The 16,237-nt window shown below is 39.5% G+C and overlaps 1 protein-coding gene across 2 annotated transcripts; it reads right to left on the bottom strand.

Annotated features, from left to right (window-relative positions):
* Tlr3 (toll like receptor 3) lies at positions 1 to 15,558 on the bottom strand. Of its 2 annotated transcripts, none has more exons than XM_028757675.1 (7): positions 15,532 to 15,558; positions 14,365 to 14,560; positions 13,218 to 13,287; positions 7,829 to 8,281; positions 5,614 to 5,805; positions 2,357 to 4,209; positions 1 to 2,128 (listed from the first exon to the last, which is right to left on the bottom strand). In XM_028757675.1, the coding sequence occupies exons 4-7, from the start codon at positions 8,270 to 8,272 to the stop codon at positions 1,900 to 1,902; spliced, it is 2,718 nt and encodes a 905-aa protein (XP_028613508.1). In that variant the 5' UTR covers positions 8,273 to 8,281; positions 13,218 to 13,287; positions 14,365 to 14,560; positions 15,532 to 15,558; the 3' UTR covers positions 1 to 1,899. The 2 variants fall into 2 exon arrangements, with proteins under 2 accessions (XP_028613508.1, XP_028613509.1); XM_028757676.1 differs by lacking the exon at positions 15,532 to 15,558 and adding an exon at positions 15,036 to 15,083.
* Between the last annotated feature and the right edge of the window lie 679 nt (positions 15,559 to 16,237).

The following is a 16,237-nucleotide window of genomic DNA, read 5'->3' as shown; positions in this document are numbered from 1 at the left end:
TTTCCAATATGTCTATTTTTTTTTAATCATAAAATGAAAACTAAAAGCTTTGCTTTGTTAAAGGTAAAACTTATTCTAACCATTTTTTTTTTAAACTAGGGACTAAGTTGCCCAATGTGTGTCCTCTCATGGTATAACAACAGTCTAGACAGAAAACCACTAAGGAGAACTCTCAAAATTCTGTTGAGGATGCAGAAGTGTAGTTCTTCACAGTTGATGGCTTCTGGTGAGGTGCAGGTGGGGAAGGACTCCATTTTCTTTAAAGGACTGCCCACTTAGAGTTTAACCATGCTCCAGTGATCATGGGCAACAGAAATTGAACATGCTCTTCCTTCTCCTCTTTCTCTTCTTCCTCCTCCTCCTCTTCCTCCTCTTCCTCCTCCTCCTCCTCCTCTTCTTCCTCTTCCTCCTCTTCCTTTTCCTCCTCTTCCTCCTTCTCCTTCTTGGGAGTTCACAGGAGGGGCCCAGACATGGGAAGACTGGGAAATGAATGTGGTCATGGTTCAAATAATCAATAAAAATACTATGCAAAAAATATACCAAAGAATCCCACCAAGACCCAGTGATTTGGCCTAAACCACCTTCCAAGTTTGTGACAGGGAGTGGAAATGCTGTTTTCTACAAAGGTGCTCTATTGATCAGAGTTCTGGAAGCAAGGCTTTCTATAATATGGTTAAGAAAGTTATTTAACCCTCCTGCAGAAGAGACACAAAAATTAGGAAAATACAAGTATTTATTTCAATATCTATTTTATCAAGTATTAAAAGCCATCTATCATTGTGGAATATCCACCAAAGAAGGCTGCTCAGATATGGGTTTACATTAATAAAAAGTCTTTAATAGCCAGTTGGTGACCACATTAGCTGTTTGGGATCCCTACATAGCCCCAACCCTTTTTCTGGGTGAGCTTTTAAGTACAAAAACAAAACAAAACAAAACAAAACAACAACAACAACAAAAACCCCATAATCTGTGCTGACATACTTCAGTTAACAAAAGCAGTCAGAAGCAGAACTACAGAAGCCAAAAAGCAAGGTTAGTATATTTAGAGACTTTCCTAGAACTACATGCTTTGATGGATTAGGTCTTTGTTTTTATCTTGGCATGTGATGCTGTCTATGTGCTGAGTTTTATGACCTAAATGGTACTTCCATCATGGAGTCAATTGTGTTAGGTCTGGGGGCCTACTATGGTCTAGTGTCCTGTGACACTATGAAGATTATAAAGATATTCTGCTCTTGCGTATGCAGATTTAAAAGCTATTCAACATCTATCAAAACCAACACCAAAAATAAAATACAAAGCTTTTCAACTGAAAAATCAAAACCTCTCTTTCTAAATATTTTATCCTTGTTACCATTCAAGTGGCCTTGTTCCATAAAAGCAATTATCTTTTATTCTATAAATGTCTCAAAAATGAGTATTATAAAATCTCATGTATGTCTCTGGGTGTGGTGGTGCCTACCCTTAAAAGCATCACTCTGGAGACAGAGGCAGGCAGATATCGGTGAGTTTAAGACTTGACTCTTTAACATGGTCATTTCCAGGCCAGCCTGAGCTACATAGTAAGACTCCATTTAAAAAAAGTATGTTCATAAACCTCTCGGTTTTATTTATATAAACCTTTGGAGCCGTGATACACCTCAGGAATCAACTGGGAATCTATTATTAGAGGATGCTCTTAACTGCCTATGTATTTATTTGGAGTAAATAAACCAGTTGTCAGTAAGAGTCCTGTAATAAGCAGAAATATTTCAAAGCTGAGATTAATTGTGATACAATGTCATCATCTGTACATATAAATAAACAGATACAAAACTTTCAAGTAAAACTCAGATTGATGATGGACCTTTATAAATTGGATCCATCCCTTCACAGACTCCAAATCTTCAAACGAGCTTAATGTGCTGAATTCCGCGACCCAAGAGCTACTTGCAATTTATGATGAAAGGCATTTATCCGTTCCTTCTGAACTGGCCAGTTCAAGATGCAATGAGATTTAAACATGCCCCTTCGCAAACAGAGTGCGTGGTTTAGTTTATAATCTGGAATATTCTGGAGAAAAATCAATATGATTGAATCCAGATTTTGTTCAATAGCTTGCTGAACTGCGTGATGTACCTTGAACCTAAGTAAAACATTAAAATGAATGGTTAGATCATTAACATATATTTGATAAAAAGCTAAAAGCCTAACAGTCTAAAATTATTTGTGGAATTTACTTGCGCTTTCACTAAAACTTTGAATTTCCCCCTTAATTTTGTTCCATTTTTTTGTGAATTGTAAATACATTAATTTTGAAAGCTTTTCATTAGAAAAACAAGCGAAGCGACAAACATCCATAAAATCCACTTACCTTCTGCACAGAGGGTCTTTTAATAGGTGATGTGTTATAACAAAAATAATTTTTCTGCTTCTTTTGATGCTATTAACAATTGCTTCAAGTCCAAGGACACCTGCTTCAAAGTCTCTTTCTTCTAGGCAAAATTTGAGAGATTGGTCTTGTTCTTCCATTGGAGAGAAATGTTCCCAGACCCAGTCTCTGTCTTTATGGGCATGAATTATGTATGCTGTATATTCAAACTGCTCAGCCTGTGCGTCCATTTCCTTGAAACCAAGAATCCGATGCACTGAAACATTCCAGTAAAAAGATATCCTCCAACCTTCAAAGTGGATGAAGAGTACCAGAAGTATAAAAATCAGGAGTGTACTGGTACTGATTATGAAAAGGAGTTCAAAGGGGGCACTGTCTTTACAGGATGATGTATCAAAAAGCTTCACCGGGAATCCATGGTAGTGATGTGGAGTGTTGCAGAGGTAATGGGTCGATAGCTCAGAGATGTTAGTGTGGGTCTGGTTAATCCAGTTAACAAACCAGGAAATGCTTTCACATGTACAGTCGAATGGATTGAAACGCATATCTAAACTATTCAGGTTTTGAAAAGGTGGCCCGAAAACATCCTTCTCAACGGATGTTATGAGGTTCTTCTGGAGGTTCAGTGACCTTAGAGATGTCTGGTCATCAAAAACGAATGGTAGAAGTGTGTTTAAATTATTCAGTCCTAGATTGATGCTCTTGAGTTCGAATAAGTTCTTGAACACCTCCACTGGGATTTCATCGAAGCCATTGGACTCTAAATTCAAGATGTGCAGGTGAGACAGACCCTTTAGGAAATTAACGGGACCACCAGGGTTTGCACGTTTCCAGAGCCTTGCTAAGTTGTTGTGCTGAAAATCTAGAATCTCTAGATTCTCAAGACCCTCCAGCAAGTCCTCATTTATGTTGGCTATGTTATTATTGCTCAAGTCCAGAATAGTCAAGTTACAAAGAGGGCGGAAAGGTGAAGGGGAGATATCCACATTTTTAAGGGCCACCCTCCTGAGCATCAGTCTTTGAAGGCTGGGAACTGAAGCAAAGGAATTGCTAGTCAGTTGGAGGTATTTGTTATAGGACAGGTAGATCTCAAATATATTTCTCAGACCTCTCCATTCCTGGCCAGTGAATTCTTGCTCAATTTCATTGAGGCCGAGATCAAGTATCCTGAGTTGGCCCAACCAAGAGAAAGTACCACTTGCTATTTTTGAGATGTGATTTTTCGTTAAATTGAGAGTGAGGAGGGGAGAATGAGCAAGTGACACAAATGTCTCATTTGTTAAAGTTTGCAAACTTGTGAAAGTTTTGGAAAGACTTAGGTACTTCAGACTCACCAATCCTGTGAAAGTATTGTTTTTTGTACCCGGAATATTATTATCATCCATGTTGAGATACTCCAAATATTTTAGCCACTGAAAGGAAAAATCGTCAATGTTGGGGTGCGAAGCAAATGAAGCACTTTGCTTAGTAAATGCTCGCTTCAAACTCAGGTACCTCAGGTTGGAAAGTCCATAAAAAGAGCGAGGGGACAAACGCTGTATATTATTGTACTCGAGAGACAGATACCTCAGGTGTGGGAGCCAAGAGAAGGAATCGTTCCCGACATCGCGGAGGCTGTTGTAGGAAAGATCGAGCCAGGTGAGGTTTGTCTGCTTCAGCCCGGAGAAAGTGCTGTTGCTGGTTGCTAGCAGCTGGTTGTTAGCCAGAGAGAGATTCTGGATGCTGGTGTTGGAAAGCTCCCAGCAAAGCTTCTCTGTGAGGTGGAGGTTCAGTTGGGCGTTGTTTAAGAGGAGAGCGAATAACTTGCCAATTGTATGGAAACACCCCGGAGAAAACTGACGGTTCCAAACAAACAACAAACAAACAAACAAACAAACAAAAAACTGGGATTAACTGGCTCCATAGGAAATACTTAAATGCCTTTTTACTCAAGTCCTCTTCTCTTTTTACCGTGTGACTTGGGCAGGAAAACCCGCCCACTCGCCCACTCTATCGTTAGTTCTTTCTTCATCCTGTGGCTGTAACACGCACCCGAAGGGTCTTCCCAGGTTTCCCAGGTAAAGTTATGTCTCCCTGAATTTTGCCTAAATCTTCCTCAATACGGTTGCATTTACTAGACTAAATGTGAAAAGTGTAATGGAGGAGATTCCCAGTGTGTCCTGGTGATCACTCTACTTGTCTACCTGTCTACCTGTCTACCTGACTACCTGACTATATGTCTACCTGTCTATCTATGTATCTATCTATGTATCTATCTATGTATCTATCTATGTATCTATCTATGTATCTATCTATGTATCTATGTATCTATGTATCTATCTATCTATCTATCTATCTATCTATCTATCTATCTATCTATCAGCAAATGATAATCATGAAGTAGCAGTGAGAACAGTTTTATGGCTGGGGGTCACCACAACATGAGGAACTATATTAAAGGCCTGAAACCTCAGGGAGGTTGAGAAGCACTGATAGCTAGATGAAGCGTTGCAGGCAGTTAATGACTAGTAAGGGAAGGGGAGTCAATCTTCCCCAGGAATGAGGCCCTAATTGGTTATCCACTGTGGTCAGCCCTAAACATGTACACATATGAGCAATACTCAATGGATGCACAGGAATAAACGACGTCTAAGAAAGAGGTATCTGTGTATAGCAGTAATTCAGCTAAAGGTCATGGGCCACAGAAGAGCAAGATACTGAGACATATTCCATTACAGGAATTTTTTATACTAAGAATTGCTGTATGCCAGATACGTTACTAAATTCTTTTGCCTCATAGTCCTATGACGTAGTGTTATCGGAAGGCTGAAGCACAGCTCCCTTGAATAACTTATCTGATCACGTGATTATTAAAAGACAAAGCCTACGGAGGAGTGGCTAACCCAAGTCTGCAGCCTGAGAGCCCTTGATGACAACAGTATTTTAAATCTTATAGAGATCTCAGGAGGAGGAGTTTGACTTTTCACTATATAATTAGGAAAACTAAAATCAGTATCTTTTCAAAAATTAAATAATATCTCTGCAGTGGAACAGGGATTAGAATTAACCCTACCAACTGACAATTTCTCAACTCGTTTTTGACTAAGTTGTCGATGGCCTCAAGCAGCAAGGGTTGATGGATTTGTTAGACACAACTGGACTTACAATTTCACTAGAAATCTTAAGTTTCCATCTGTGCGACACATGGATTGTGCACACCTGGAGGTAACATAGGAAGTAACTCCGCCTTTACATCTTACCTCTTTAAGTGGATTTGATGACAAGTCCAATTTTTGTAAAGAAGAATTGCCAAGAAAATCAAGTTCGTCACTTCGTAGTGCAAGGATTTTATTTTTTGATAAGAACAGCTCTTGGAGGTTCTCCAGTTGGACCTCAGTTCCCAACTTTGTAGATGATAAACCATTATGAGATAAATCTAATCTGATTAGATTCTGCAAGTGAAAAGCAGAGACATTAGAGTCTTGACACCAGAAGCATCTCCCTCCAACCTGTGAACCTTGGAAGGATCTCCAAGGGAAAACTACTGATCTCTCCTTGTTGTTTTGAAGGCATGATAATCTTTATTGCAATTAAATATACTATTGCTGTTAAGTCTTTTCACCCATCCTTCCTCAATGTTTGTTCCAGGAAGTCTCTCCTATATGGGGCTGCATGAACAAGACCTGAAAAGTGGCACTATCAAGAGTCATGTTACATGGGAGAACAGAAATTTCTAGAGAGCCCATCCCTGGAAAAAGGAGTTACAAGCTACTAATGACTCCTGGGAGAAGAAATTCAGCCTGTCCTAGGGATGAGCCTCCTTATTGAGTTATCCAATGCAGAGTGGTCAGTCTTGAAACCATAGATACACAAAAACAAAAATAGATTTGGTATTTATATACACTTATGCATGCACAAACACACACACAGAGAGAGAGAGAGAGGGAGGGAGGGAGGGACAGAGGGAGGGAGGGAGAGAGAGAGAGAGAGAGAGAGAGAGAGACAGAGAGAGAGAGAGAGAGAGAGAGAGAGAGAGAGAGAGGGAGAGAGAGAGAGAGAGAGAGAGAGAGAGAGAGGGGTAACAATAATAATCAAAGAAAAAGAGGCTATCTATCTTCCATGAGAGTGGTGGTTACCACGGCAGGAATTTGAGGGAGCTGGATATTTTGAGGATAGACAGTGGAGAGAGTAATGTAACTCTGTTTCAACTATAAACATTTAACAAAACCTTTACTATTATTACAAGGATTTAGTTTCCTCATAAATCACCTTCTTTTTACCAAGTTTAAGGACTTGAGTTTATTATTCATGATATAAGGACAATTGATCATTTACTTATTTATAATACGCATTTATTGGTATTATAAGAGATAGCAGCATGGCTTAGTAAACAATTGTAAGGCATGAACCTCGGAAACTAGTTACTGGAGAAAAGGAAGAAAGTACTCCTTTAAGGAAACACAATCCCTACAGCCAAGGCGCAGGGTACATTTCGGAAGACAGATCAGGAAGATTATAAAAGCCAGAGGACCATGAAGTCGGCCAGTAAGTTTCAAATTCGGGCAAAAAGGAAACCTCCGGTAGGTTAGGGAAAAGTCAAATGGAATTTCTATCAAAGAAATAAGGCTTACTTTTATGCATGAAAAAGAAAAAAAAACATGGTTTTCTAGTAAAAAAAAAAAATCTAGTCTCAGATTTTGAGACATTTGCATTGAATGGTATTCCTGCACACTATGATTTAAGACTTATGATTTAAGGCTCAGAGACTAGCCAACATATTGCTTTACCAATTCTTCTCAGCATATTTAAATTCGTACATTGTATCCTCTGCATCAGAGAAGGAGTAAGGTTCCATTATTTTGTTTGAGGCCACAAAATAAAGAAAATAATTGATTTACAAATGGCTTTGGTTTAAGTGAAGCACTTGAGTTGCTGGTATTCTTCGCTAATAACACATGCTTTTCATATATTTAAAATTTAAGCCAATTTTAAAAGGGAAAAAGCAGAAACCATTGGAAAGGTAATGTTCCAAGATTCCTGAAACTCCAAAGAGTAGATAACATTTTAGTAAAACAGTCTGCTTTATCAACTTGTTACTTTTACTGAAGTCAGAGCTTGGATTCATTGTGTTTCTTTCTACTTCCCATCCCAAATTCAGCAGTACCATGAGTTTATTCTCTTTGTTCCCCGGGGGACAGTCAGATTATGTCTGCTCATGACGTCTCTCTTTACAGTTCTGTTTCAAATGAGACAATGCAAGAGATGTCTTACTGTTCCAATTGATCTAAGACTGAAACATACACAAGGCCCACATGTGCCCAGGTGGACCCCACAATCATGACGAGGGTTGATCTGACTTTCTATTTTTGCCTTGAAAGCTATGAAGATTTCCATGGGTAACGTGAAAACTTAATATCAGGTAACTTTAGAAGATATTCACATTTCTTAGAACAAAAATGAATATACTCCTCTTACCTTCTGGTTTTTGAAAGGGTTGCTTTTAATTTTGTGTATTGAGTTAGACATTAGATGGAGCTCCGTCAGGTTCGTGCAGAAGACAAAGGTTTTATCAGAAATCTGAGAGAGCTCGTTGTGTTGCAGGTTCAATACTTTCAACAAAGGGAGTATTTGGCACAGTTCTGGCTCCAGTTTTGAAATGGAGTTAAATCCTGCATCCAAGATAGCAAGGCGGCTGTATCTCGTAAAATTGGAAGGTGGTAAGCCTCTGAGTTGGTTGTGAGTAAGATTCAACACTGTTATGTTGGAGGGAAGGTCATCAGGTATGTGTGTTAGCTTCAAATGGCTGCAGTCAGCTACGTTGTATCTCACAGTGCATTGGTTTGAGGAAGACACCACAAGAATCCACAGGGGCAAAAGTCCCCCAAAGGAGTATATTAGATAAGACGAACCCCCTTTCATGATTCTGCCCTATAAAGGAAGTATAAAAAGTAATAGGTATTACCATATCTTTTGGTGTATTCTTTTAAAATATGTCATCCAAATCTATACAAGATCAGTAGATAAGTTTTATCTACAGATGGTATGCTACCATACAGGTAGGTAGCATGCAAATAATGCAGCAAACAGAAATAATTCAAACAGCACCAATGAGCGAAGTGATCAGCATGTACTTCTTTCTCATTCTTCCTCCCACCGTAAAGATAAGGAATTCAATCGTGCCATTTCCTTGTAACTACGGTTATTCTATTTTTCTCTGTTGTTATGATTACTATTTTTAAAGCCATCTACAAGTCAGTCAACTCCAGACAAAAATCTCCTCTTGAAATTATTGTTTATCGACACATCATAATTACACATGCTTCTGGAACAGAATGACAATTTGTGTACGGTGTTTAACGAGCTCACCGGAAGGATTTTCCTGTTTACCACTTCGAACATTTATCAACATTTCGTGTTAAGAACACTCTAAGACTTTTTACCAGCTACCATGAATTATTTTATTTTTAAGCATAGAAATCCAAGTCATTCCTCCATCTCAGCTGCACCCCTGGATTTGTCAACCCCCTTCTCTCCCCTCTGCCTCCCTACACTCTTTGTCACCTCTGGTAACCAGTGTTCCATAATTCTCGAAGCTCATCATTCACACAAGGTCATGTGACTTTTGTTTTTCTTTGTCTGATGTATTTCACGGATCATCATGTCCCTCAGACACACCCATGTTGATAATAACATTCTTTTTTTACTATCAATGCTAGTTTAACTATACCATTCTCTCATATCCTTATCTAATTTTCTATAGCTATGCTTAGCTTCATTTAATATAGTGTTGCACTCGTAATTTAAAAGAATGGGCCTAAAAGTGTATTTCTTGGTTAACTGACTCCACAGAATTTCTCGATGCCTCACCCCGTGGCATAGGAGACTCAAGCTTTTCTGTTTTTTACCGCAGCTTTCCATTCTTACTTTTTTATAGCATCAGTTCACATTGCCAAGAGAAGAAATGCTAGAGATTTTCACCTGTGACTATGATTAAGCATCAAATCTTTATATCTAGGTTAATTAGAAAAGCCCAATGTTAAAAAATCTCATTTATAACTTTATGTTTGTATCAGTCAATATCCACTAAAGAATCAGCGAAACTTAGAGGAACACATGAAGAGTGGAGAACCTGGATTATCATGGCCTGTGTTCCAAGGCTGTAGTTTTGGCCAGTTTTCATTTCTCAGACCTAGGTGAAATCCTCCAAAGGTAACTGAGGCTCCGAGGATGTAAATCAAGTTGATCTTATGGTACTCAGCATAAAGCAATGTAGTGACAAAACCATTATTTGGCTGAAGTAAGAACACCATGAGTTTAGAGTGTGTGGTTATGCTAAGTTCTGTCTTGTAACATTTCACTTTATAATGAGAAACCAAAATTTATCATGAGATACTCACAGCTAAGTGCTAGACAAGATGACAGTGGAAGAAACACTAAAGTGAGTAGAGCATTTGAAACATAAGGGGCTTCACGTACGCTTAGGGGGAGTCCCAAGCTTCTCATTCACTCACTCTGGCTGAGCTTGAATTGCACATGGCTCACCTCACAGACTGTGACAGCCTGTGCTGTTCCCCAACAGTGACGAAAGATCACTGCAGAGGCCAGTGACCTTTCAAATTGCTTTCAATTTTACTTTAAAATCTAAAAGGAAAGTTCTGAGTTTCGAGATGCCCTTGGGTCACTTTTCAGGAGTATTTGACTTAAGAACTAGAAGCAAGTTTAAGCATTTGCTTGTACATTACTGACAAAATCCATATGTCTTTCAAAATTTGATCTTTAGTATTTTTGTCTTTGATAACTTCTCTCTCTCTCTCTCTCTCTCTCTCTCTCTCTCTCTCTCCCTCTCTCTCTCTCTCTCTCTCTTTCTCCCCTCCTCCTCCTCTTTCTTCCTTCCTTCCTTCCTTCCTTCCTTCCTTCCTTCCTTCCTTCCTTCCTTCCTTCCTTCCTTTCTTTCTTTCTTTCTTTCTTTCTTTCTTTCTTTCTTTCTTCCTTCCTTTCTTTCTTTCACACTGTTTCTTTGTAGCCCTGGCTGTCCTAGAACATACTATGTATGCCAGGCTGGCCTCAAACTTAGAGATCCCCCTGCCTCTACCTCTTGAGTGCTGGAATGAAAGGCATGAGCCACCACTGCCCTGTTTATGTCTTCAGTAATTTTGATACGTAAGTTATATTTGAAACACAGACTTCTTTTATTATTATTATTATTATTATTATGTTTATTAGCATAAATCATTTGTACAGAGTAATGGGCTTCATGATGATTTTTTTCGTACAAGAATATTAACCTCCAATACACATCATGCAGCTTAGCAACTGAAAACCCTTTCTGCTCTTACAAAGGATCAGGGTTTGTTGGGAGCCGCGGCAGGTGCTGGCAAAGTCCGCCATCGCTAGGTGGCGCTGTCAGCCATAATTCTTGCTAGTAAACAAATAAATTGCGCATGTGCCATGGTAAAAGCCCACCAAAGTTAAAGCCCATCCCACGGCGTTTGGCGCGCAACGAGTAGCAGCCAATCAGAGGTGAATACGCCGCTCTAGGGTATATAGGAGGCTTTCCCAGGCTTGGGGGTGGTCTTCTTCCACCATTTTGGTTTTTGGGAATAAATGTGCTTCTACAGAAGGATTCTGGTGTGTGTGTGTGTGTGTGTGTGTTCTTGCCGGCGAGACACTACACGCGCGCCGCACAAGGGTTCAATTCCCGGCACCCACTCGATGTCTCATAATCATTTGTAACTCTAATTCTAGGGAATCTGCATTCTCTTCTGGCCTCCATGTGCATCAGTGCATGTGCAGACTGTCCATACACACATGCAGGAAAAACACTCACAAAAATAAAAGTAAATTTAAAATTACCTTTCACACAAAATCACAAAAGCAACATCCTCTTGTCTCCCACTCTCCAGAGTTGCTAATAGGTCGGAAACTCACCTCATTTCTCTTCCTTTATATAACACTTTTCTTTTCTTAATAGTTTCAGTTTATACTTTTTAATCTCTTTTCTTTAAATGCGATAATGCAAAATTTCGCAAGAGTATTTCATGTTTTGCCTCTCCTTCCAAATGTCTCTATTGTTACTTATTTCTGTCTGACAATTCCCATTTTCCTCAACTTTTTAAATGTCTTTTTCTATGATAATTTTCTTTCTTTCTATATTCTCTCCTTTGGAATTACTTTCAAGCAGACATTGGTAGTTCTGTATGGTCTGGTCCCCATCTGGAGTCTTACATTTTCTTTCTATCTTTCTATCTCACGCTCTTAGATAGAAGTTTAGCTTTGCACACCAGGCCAACTTTGATTGGTGTTTATTTTAACAATTATATTTTAAATGTATGCAAAACAGTACACAAACCATAAATGAACAAATTATTGAATTTTCATAATTGTACCTATCAGTGGACTTGCTACTCAAACCAAGAAACACAGGACTCCAATGCTTTAGGAAACCCCTCTCCCATCCACCCCACCAATCCTTCCTTCTTCCTAAACACACTTTTAATTCTTACACACAAGGTTCCCCGCCTTTGTAGTCAGTATTAATGAGATCTTTCATCGTAGCTGTCCCTCATTGCCATAGTTTCATTCTTTTTTCAGTTACTTGTGGCAGCCATGATACAAAATATTACTAAGTACAATGATGAGTTTAAGCATTGTGTGTGTGTGTGTGTGTGTGTGTGAGAGAGAGAGAGAGAGAGAGAGAGAGAGAGAAAGAGAGAGAGAGAGCTCATTGTTGATTGTCATTAGCCTCTTCCTATTCCTATTTATAAACTAAATTTCATCACAGGCATGTATGGACAGGTGGATCCTGTATGTAGAGTTAGATACTCCTGATGCTCTCAGGGACTGTGGTATTAGAGCATCCCCATGGTTAAGGGGGATAGCATGTGCATCATTCTGCCATCCAGCATCCTTTCCTTTGCTTCACATGAAGTTTGCAAGATGTACTCACATCTCATTATATTTTAACATTCATCACTTTTATTGATGTAAAATGCTCCAGGAGTATGGATATCCTATAGGCAACACAGCCTCAAAATTTTTTAATAAAAATTCTTAAAAGGAGCCAGACATGGTAGCTCATATCTTTAATCCCATCAGCACTTGGGAGGCAGAGGCAGGTGAATCTTTGTGAGTCTGAGGCCAGCCTGGTCTACATGGTCATTTCCAGGCCACATAAGGCTGCACAGTAAGATCTTATCTCAAAACAAAATAGAAAAAAAAAAGAGGAGCAAGAAAGTATTCTTGAGTATTCTAGACAATTCAAAGAATTCTACAGTAATTATGCTTGCGTTATAACACACATAATCTATCCACACACCTGTCATCAGTTCACAAACATGTGCTCTGAGCATCAGTCTCCTCCCTGGACAGATTACTTCCTCATTTATAGTTTCAGTATTTTTTAATATATAACTTGTTATCTAATGTAAAATTCCACAAAATGAGATGCATTTTAAGTATGCATCCTCTGACAAGGCAAATGTATGAATCTGTGTAACTCAAGCCCAAAGAATCACTCTCTCCCCTTCCCAGTTAATGTCCATCCTTACTCCCAGAAGCAACCAGTGTCATCCCTACAGATTGGTCTTGTAACCTCAGAGAATGTGATCTCATTCGTTCTCATCTATATAGCTGCCTTTATTAGTGCGTTAGTATAGAAGTTCACCTGTAATGTGTTTTTCAATACAGTGGCTTTCCTTTTCCCTCAGAGGATATGGTCATTACCCCCAGGGATCATATGATATTTACTTATTTTTTTTGTATGCATGTGAATCTACTATAAAGTTTGTGTTGCAAATCAGTTTGCAAAGTAAGAGATAGACAACGTACAAGTTTTCCTCACAGTACTTTTCTCAACTCTACTTACCAGATTATGGGTACAAACCCTGTATCATATTCTACTCCTTGTTTAGGTAACATCAACTCCTCTGGAAAGGCTGTAAATAAAAGTTAGAATTACTAAGGACCAAGGCATTTCCAAGCTGTATCCCTGAATAACTGAAAGACAGGCCCAATCTGAAAACCTACTTCAAAACAAAACAAAACAAAACCCCCCAAATCCACTAAGTGCTAATGAAGCAGGCTGTGTGAAAAACAAGGTCATGACTAGAATATTAGGGAATTCAGAATGGTGACCACACACACAAACAGAAAGAGAGAGAAAGAGACAAAGAGATGGGGGGGGGGGGGCGCGAGGGCAAATCCAAATCAGTTTGTAAGGAGATCCTATCAGTAATTATTTCCAATGGACAGTGATCCTTTTTTAATGAAAATCTTTTCATCAATAACATGAGTTAATAGCTAACTCATAGTTCATAGAAAGGAAAGCTTCACTATTTCAAAAAATTTTGATACACGTCAACACAAAATCACATTATAAAGTCATGAGAAAAGCTTATGACAACTTTCATAGGTTGAAGGTTGACTGTTTCCCCCACCGAGTCCACAATTTCTCAGCCTGGTTTCTGGCCTTACTATACAACTTCCGGAAGAGCCTGTCCTCTCCTGTCGACCTTCTTTATTCTGTAACAGAAAGTGACTGGCCAGTTCCCAGAAACATCTGAGAATTCATCCTTTCTCAAGAATATTGCCATAAAATGCCAGATCTTCCTTTCTAGCCAACTACAAGGACTTTTTAACCTTCTGGGATTTTGTTCTTTAAGGCAAAGGTGTAATAATTTTAAAGCATTTTAATTACCTTTCAATATAATCCTTTTACTTACTCTTTGATGATTTTATACTATACACATGCATATGTTTTTTTCATCTTGTTTATCCCTTATGCCCTCCCCCAGAACCACCCTCACCCCCATTTTAAAGCCTTTTACAAAATCACTTTAGACCACTTTATTTTCTGGAAGTATCTTTCCAAGAAGAGAAGTCTATAGAGAAAGTATTTTTGTTTGTTGTTGATTTAACTGCTGCATAAAATTGGCATTTCATCACAGAAATCAGATTTTGTGGCTAAATTTACATTTGCAATTATGGTGCATTTCTCCCCCCACTCCCTATACCTGTATCAGCTTCTATATCTTCTTTCGTTGTGTGATTGTGATTCAGGCAGTTTCATCCCAGATAGAGATCAGGTGGATTAACCTCAAAAGCCAAGTACATTCTGATTTTATTCAGCCCGAGAGCCTGCATCTTCTTAGCTTTTATTCAGACTTTTTGTTTGTTTGTTTGTTTTTTAATCAGACATTTCCTTCCAGCCTGAAAGTGAAACTGAAGTTTAAAAAAAGAGAGAAAGGAGAGGGAGAAAGGCTAGCATAATTAGTGAAACAGATTTATTTTCAGAGAAATAGTTTAATTGTTATTAAACTGTTACCCCCCTTTTTAAAATTTCTTTTTAAGGACCTCCTGGAATTCATTGAAATGGTCACAAATCGACCTTTAGGGAGAAAGGTGTAAGCAGAGTAACCGGCTGCTCCCTGTTGGCAGAACTCTGGAAGTCAGTAAGTTCCTGGGTTCAGAGACAAGCCCTCTTGCAGTGGGATTCAGATCTTTGCAAACCTGTATGATTTGAGTATTGCGTGGTCTGAGGCTTGGGACTGCCGGCCAGAGTGCAGGCGGGCCAGAGTGCAGACGGAGATCCTGCATAGAGCGAGGGGCCAACAGGGACAAGCTGGGGGGGGGGGGGAGGGGAGGAACAGGACATGCCTAAACAAAGTGAAAGTCATTAGCTTACCTCGCTTTATTTTCTTTGCAAAATGAGTAACGTCGAACTTAATCTCTAGGTAAAAACGGTCATCTAGTGCATATTGGACACAGAAGGAGGTCCTGCCTCAAAAGCAGTAATTAGGACACTCCCATAAACAACCTAGAGGGTGGGGAGGATAACAATGGGGGAAGGGAGCAGGGAGGGAGGGAGGGAGGGAGGGAGGGAGGGAGGAGTTCTATCTGCCACTGGCTGTCACAAAGAACCTTTCCTGCTCAAGCAGGCCCAGTTTTCCCCCACAGAATCCACAAATTAGGCATCAGAAGGCATCAAACGGGTTTGGTCAGAGAAGAGCTCAGATTAACTCCTTCCTCCTCAATTAGCTTTGCGGACTTGCAATTGGTTAATTGCAAGAGAATGAACTCAGTTTTCTTTTCATTACAGATGAGCAATGACATAAGATAGAGCCAGGTTGATATGTAGTAAAAACATAATAAGGCATACAAGAAATGGGAGAGCACCTGACCTGATCTCCTTGGGTTGAAGTCCTCAGGGAAATGCCTGAGGACTCACCACAATGGTTCCTTTTGTTGACTGGGGCTGAGGTGAAAGTGGAAAAGGTGAATGAACGCAGAACTGAAAGCAAGAAGTAACTTTGTATCCTGGTGCAAATTGCCCTTCCCCAGTTGGTTACTACCTGTGGTTACCTGGCTCATGATTACACTCTTCTTTCAGTTGTATGTACTATCTTTAGTTCAACACCATAAGCCAGCAGTTGTTCACAGTAAATAATTGTCCTCTGCATCCATCCACCTGGATGCCAACAGCAACAACAAAAGATTTCACCTCTACGGGTTCTTTGAAACAAGTCTGGCTGCATTTTTGTTATTATGACGCAATTCCACAGAAGAACATTACTCTCACTAGCCTCTGAAGGACTAGTCTCCTGACAGAGAACCAGCCATTGTGTGGTTCTCTCCTACACTGATCCTTGGCTTGGCTAGACTGGACCAAGCAGCAAGAAACAGAGTTTGATTCTGAGTCCATTATGAAGGCCTGATAAGTTTTTCTATATTTGAGACTTGTCTTCTTGGAACACCAGACTCTCTCGGGCTTCATTGGAATCTCAGGCTTCATTTCTAGGCAATAAGAGAGGCTCAGATTAGCTGTGCACTGGACATGGGGAGGGGAATACGCATGCTCACTGAGCACCTAGGAGACAGCTACCATGA

Source organism: Grammomys surdaster, unplaced genomic scaffold, assembly GCF_004785775.1.
Source record: "Grammomys surdaster isolate TR1022 unplaced genomic scaffold, NIH_TR_1.0 126178, whole genome shotgun sequence".
NCBI lineage: Eukaryota > Metazoa > Chordata > Mammalia > Rodentia > Muridae > Grammomys > Grammomys surdaster.
The sequence above is the reverse complement of the archived record's forward strand: the minus strand, read 5'-3'. Positions and strand labels throughout refer to the sequence as shown.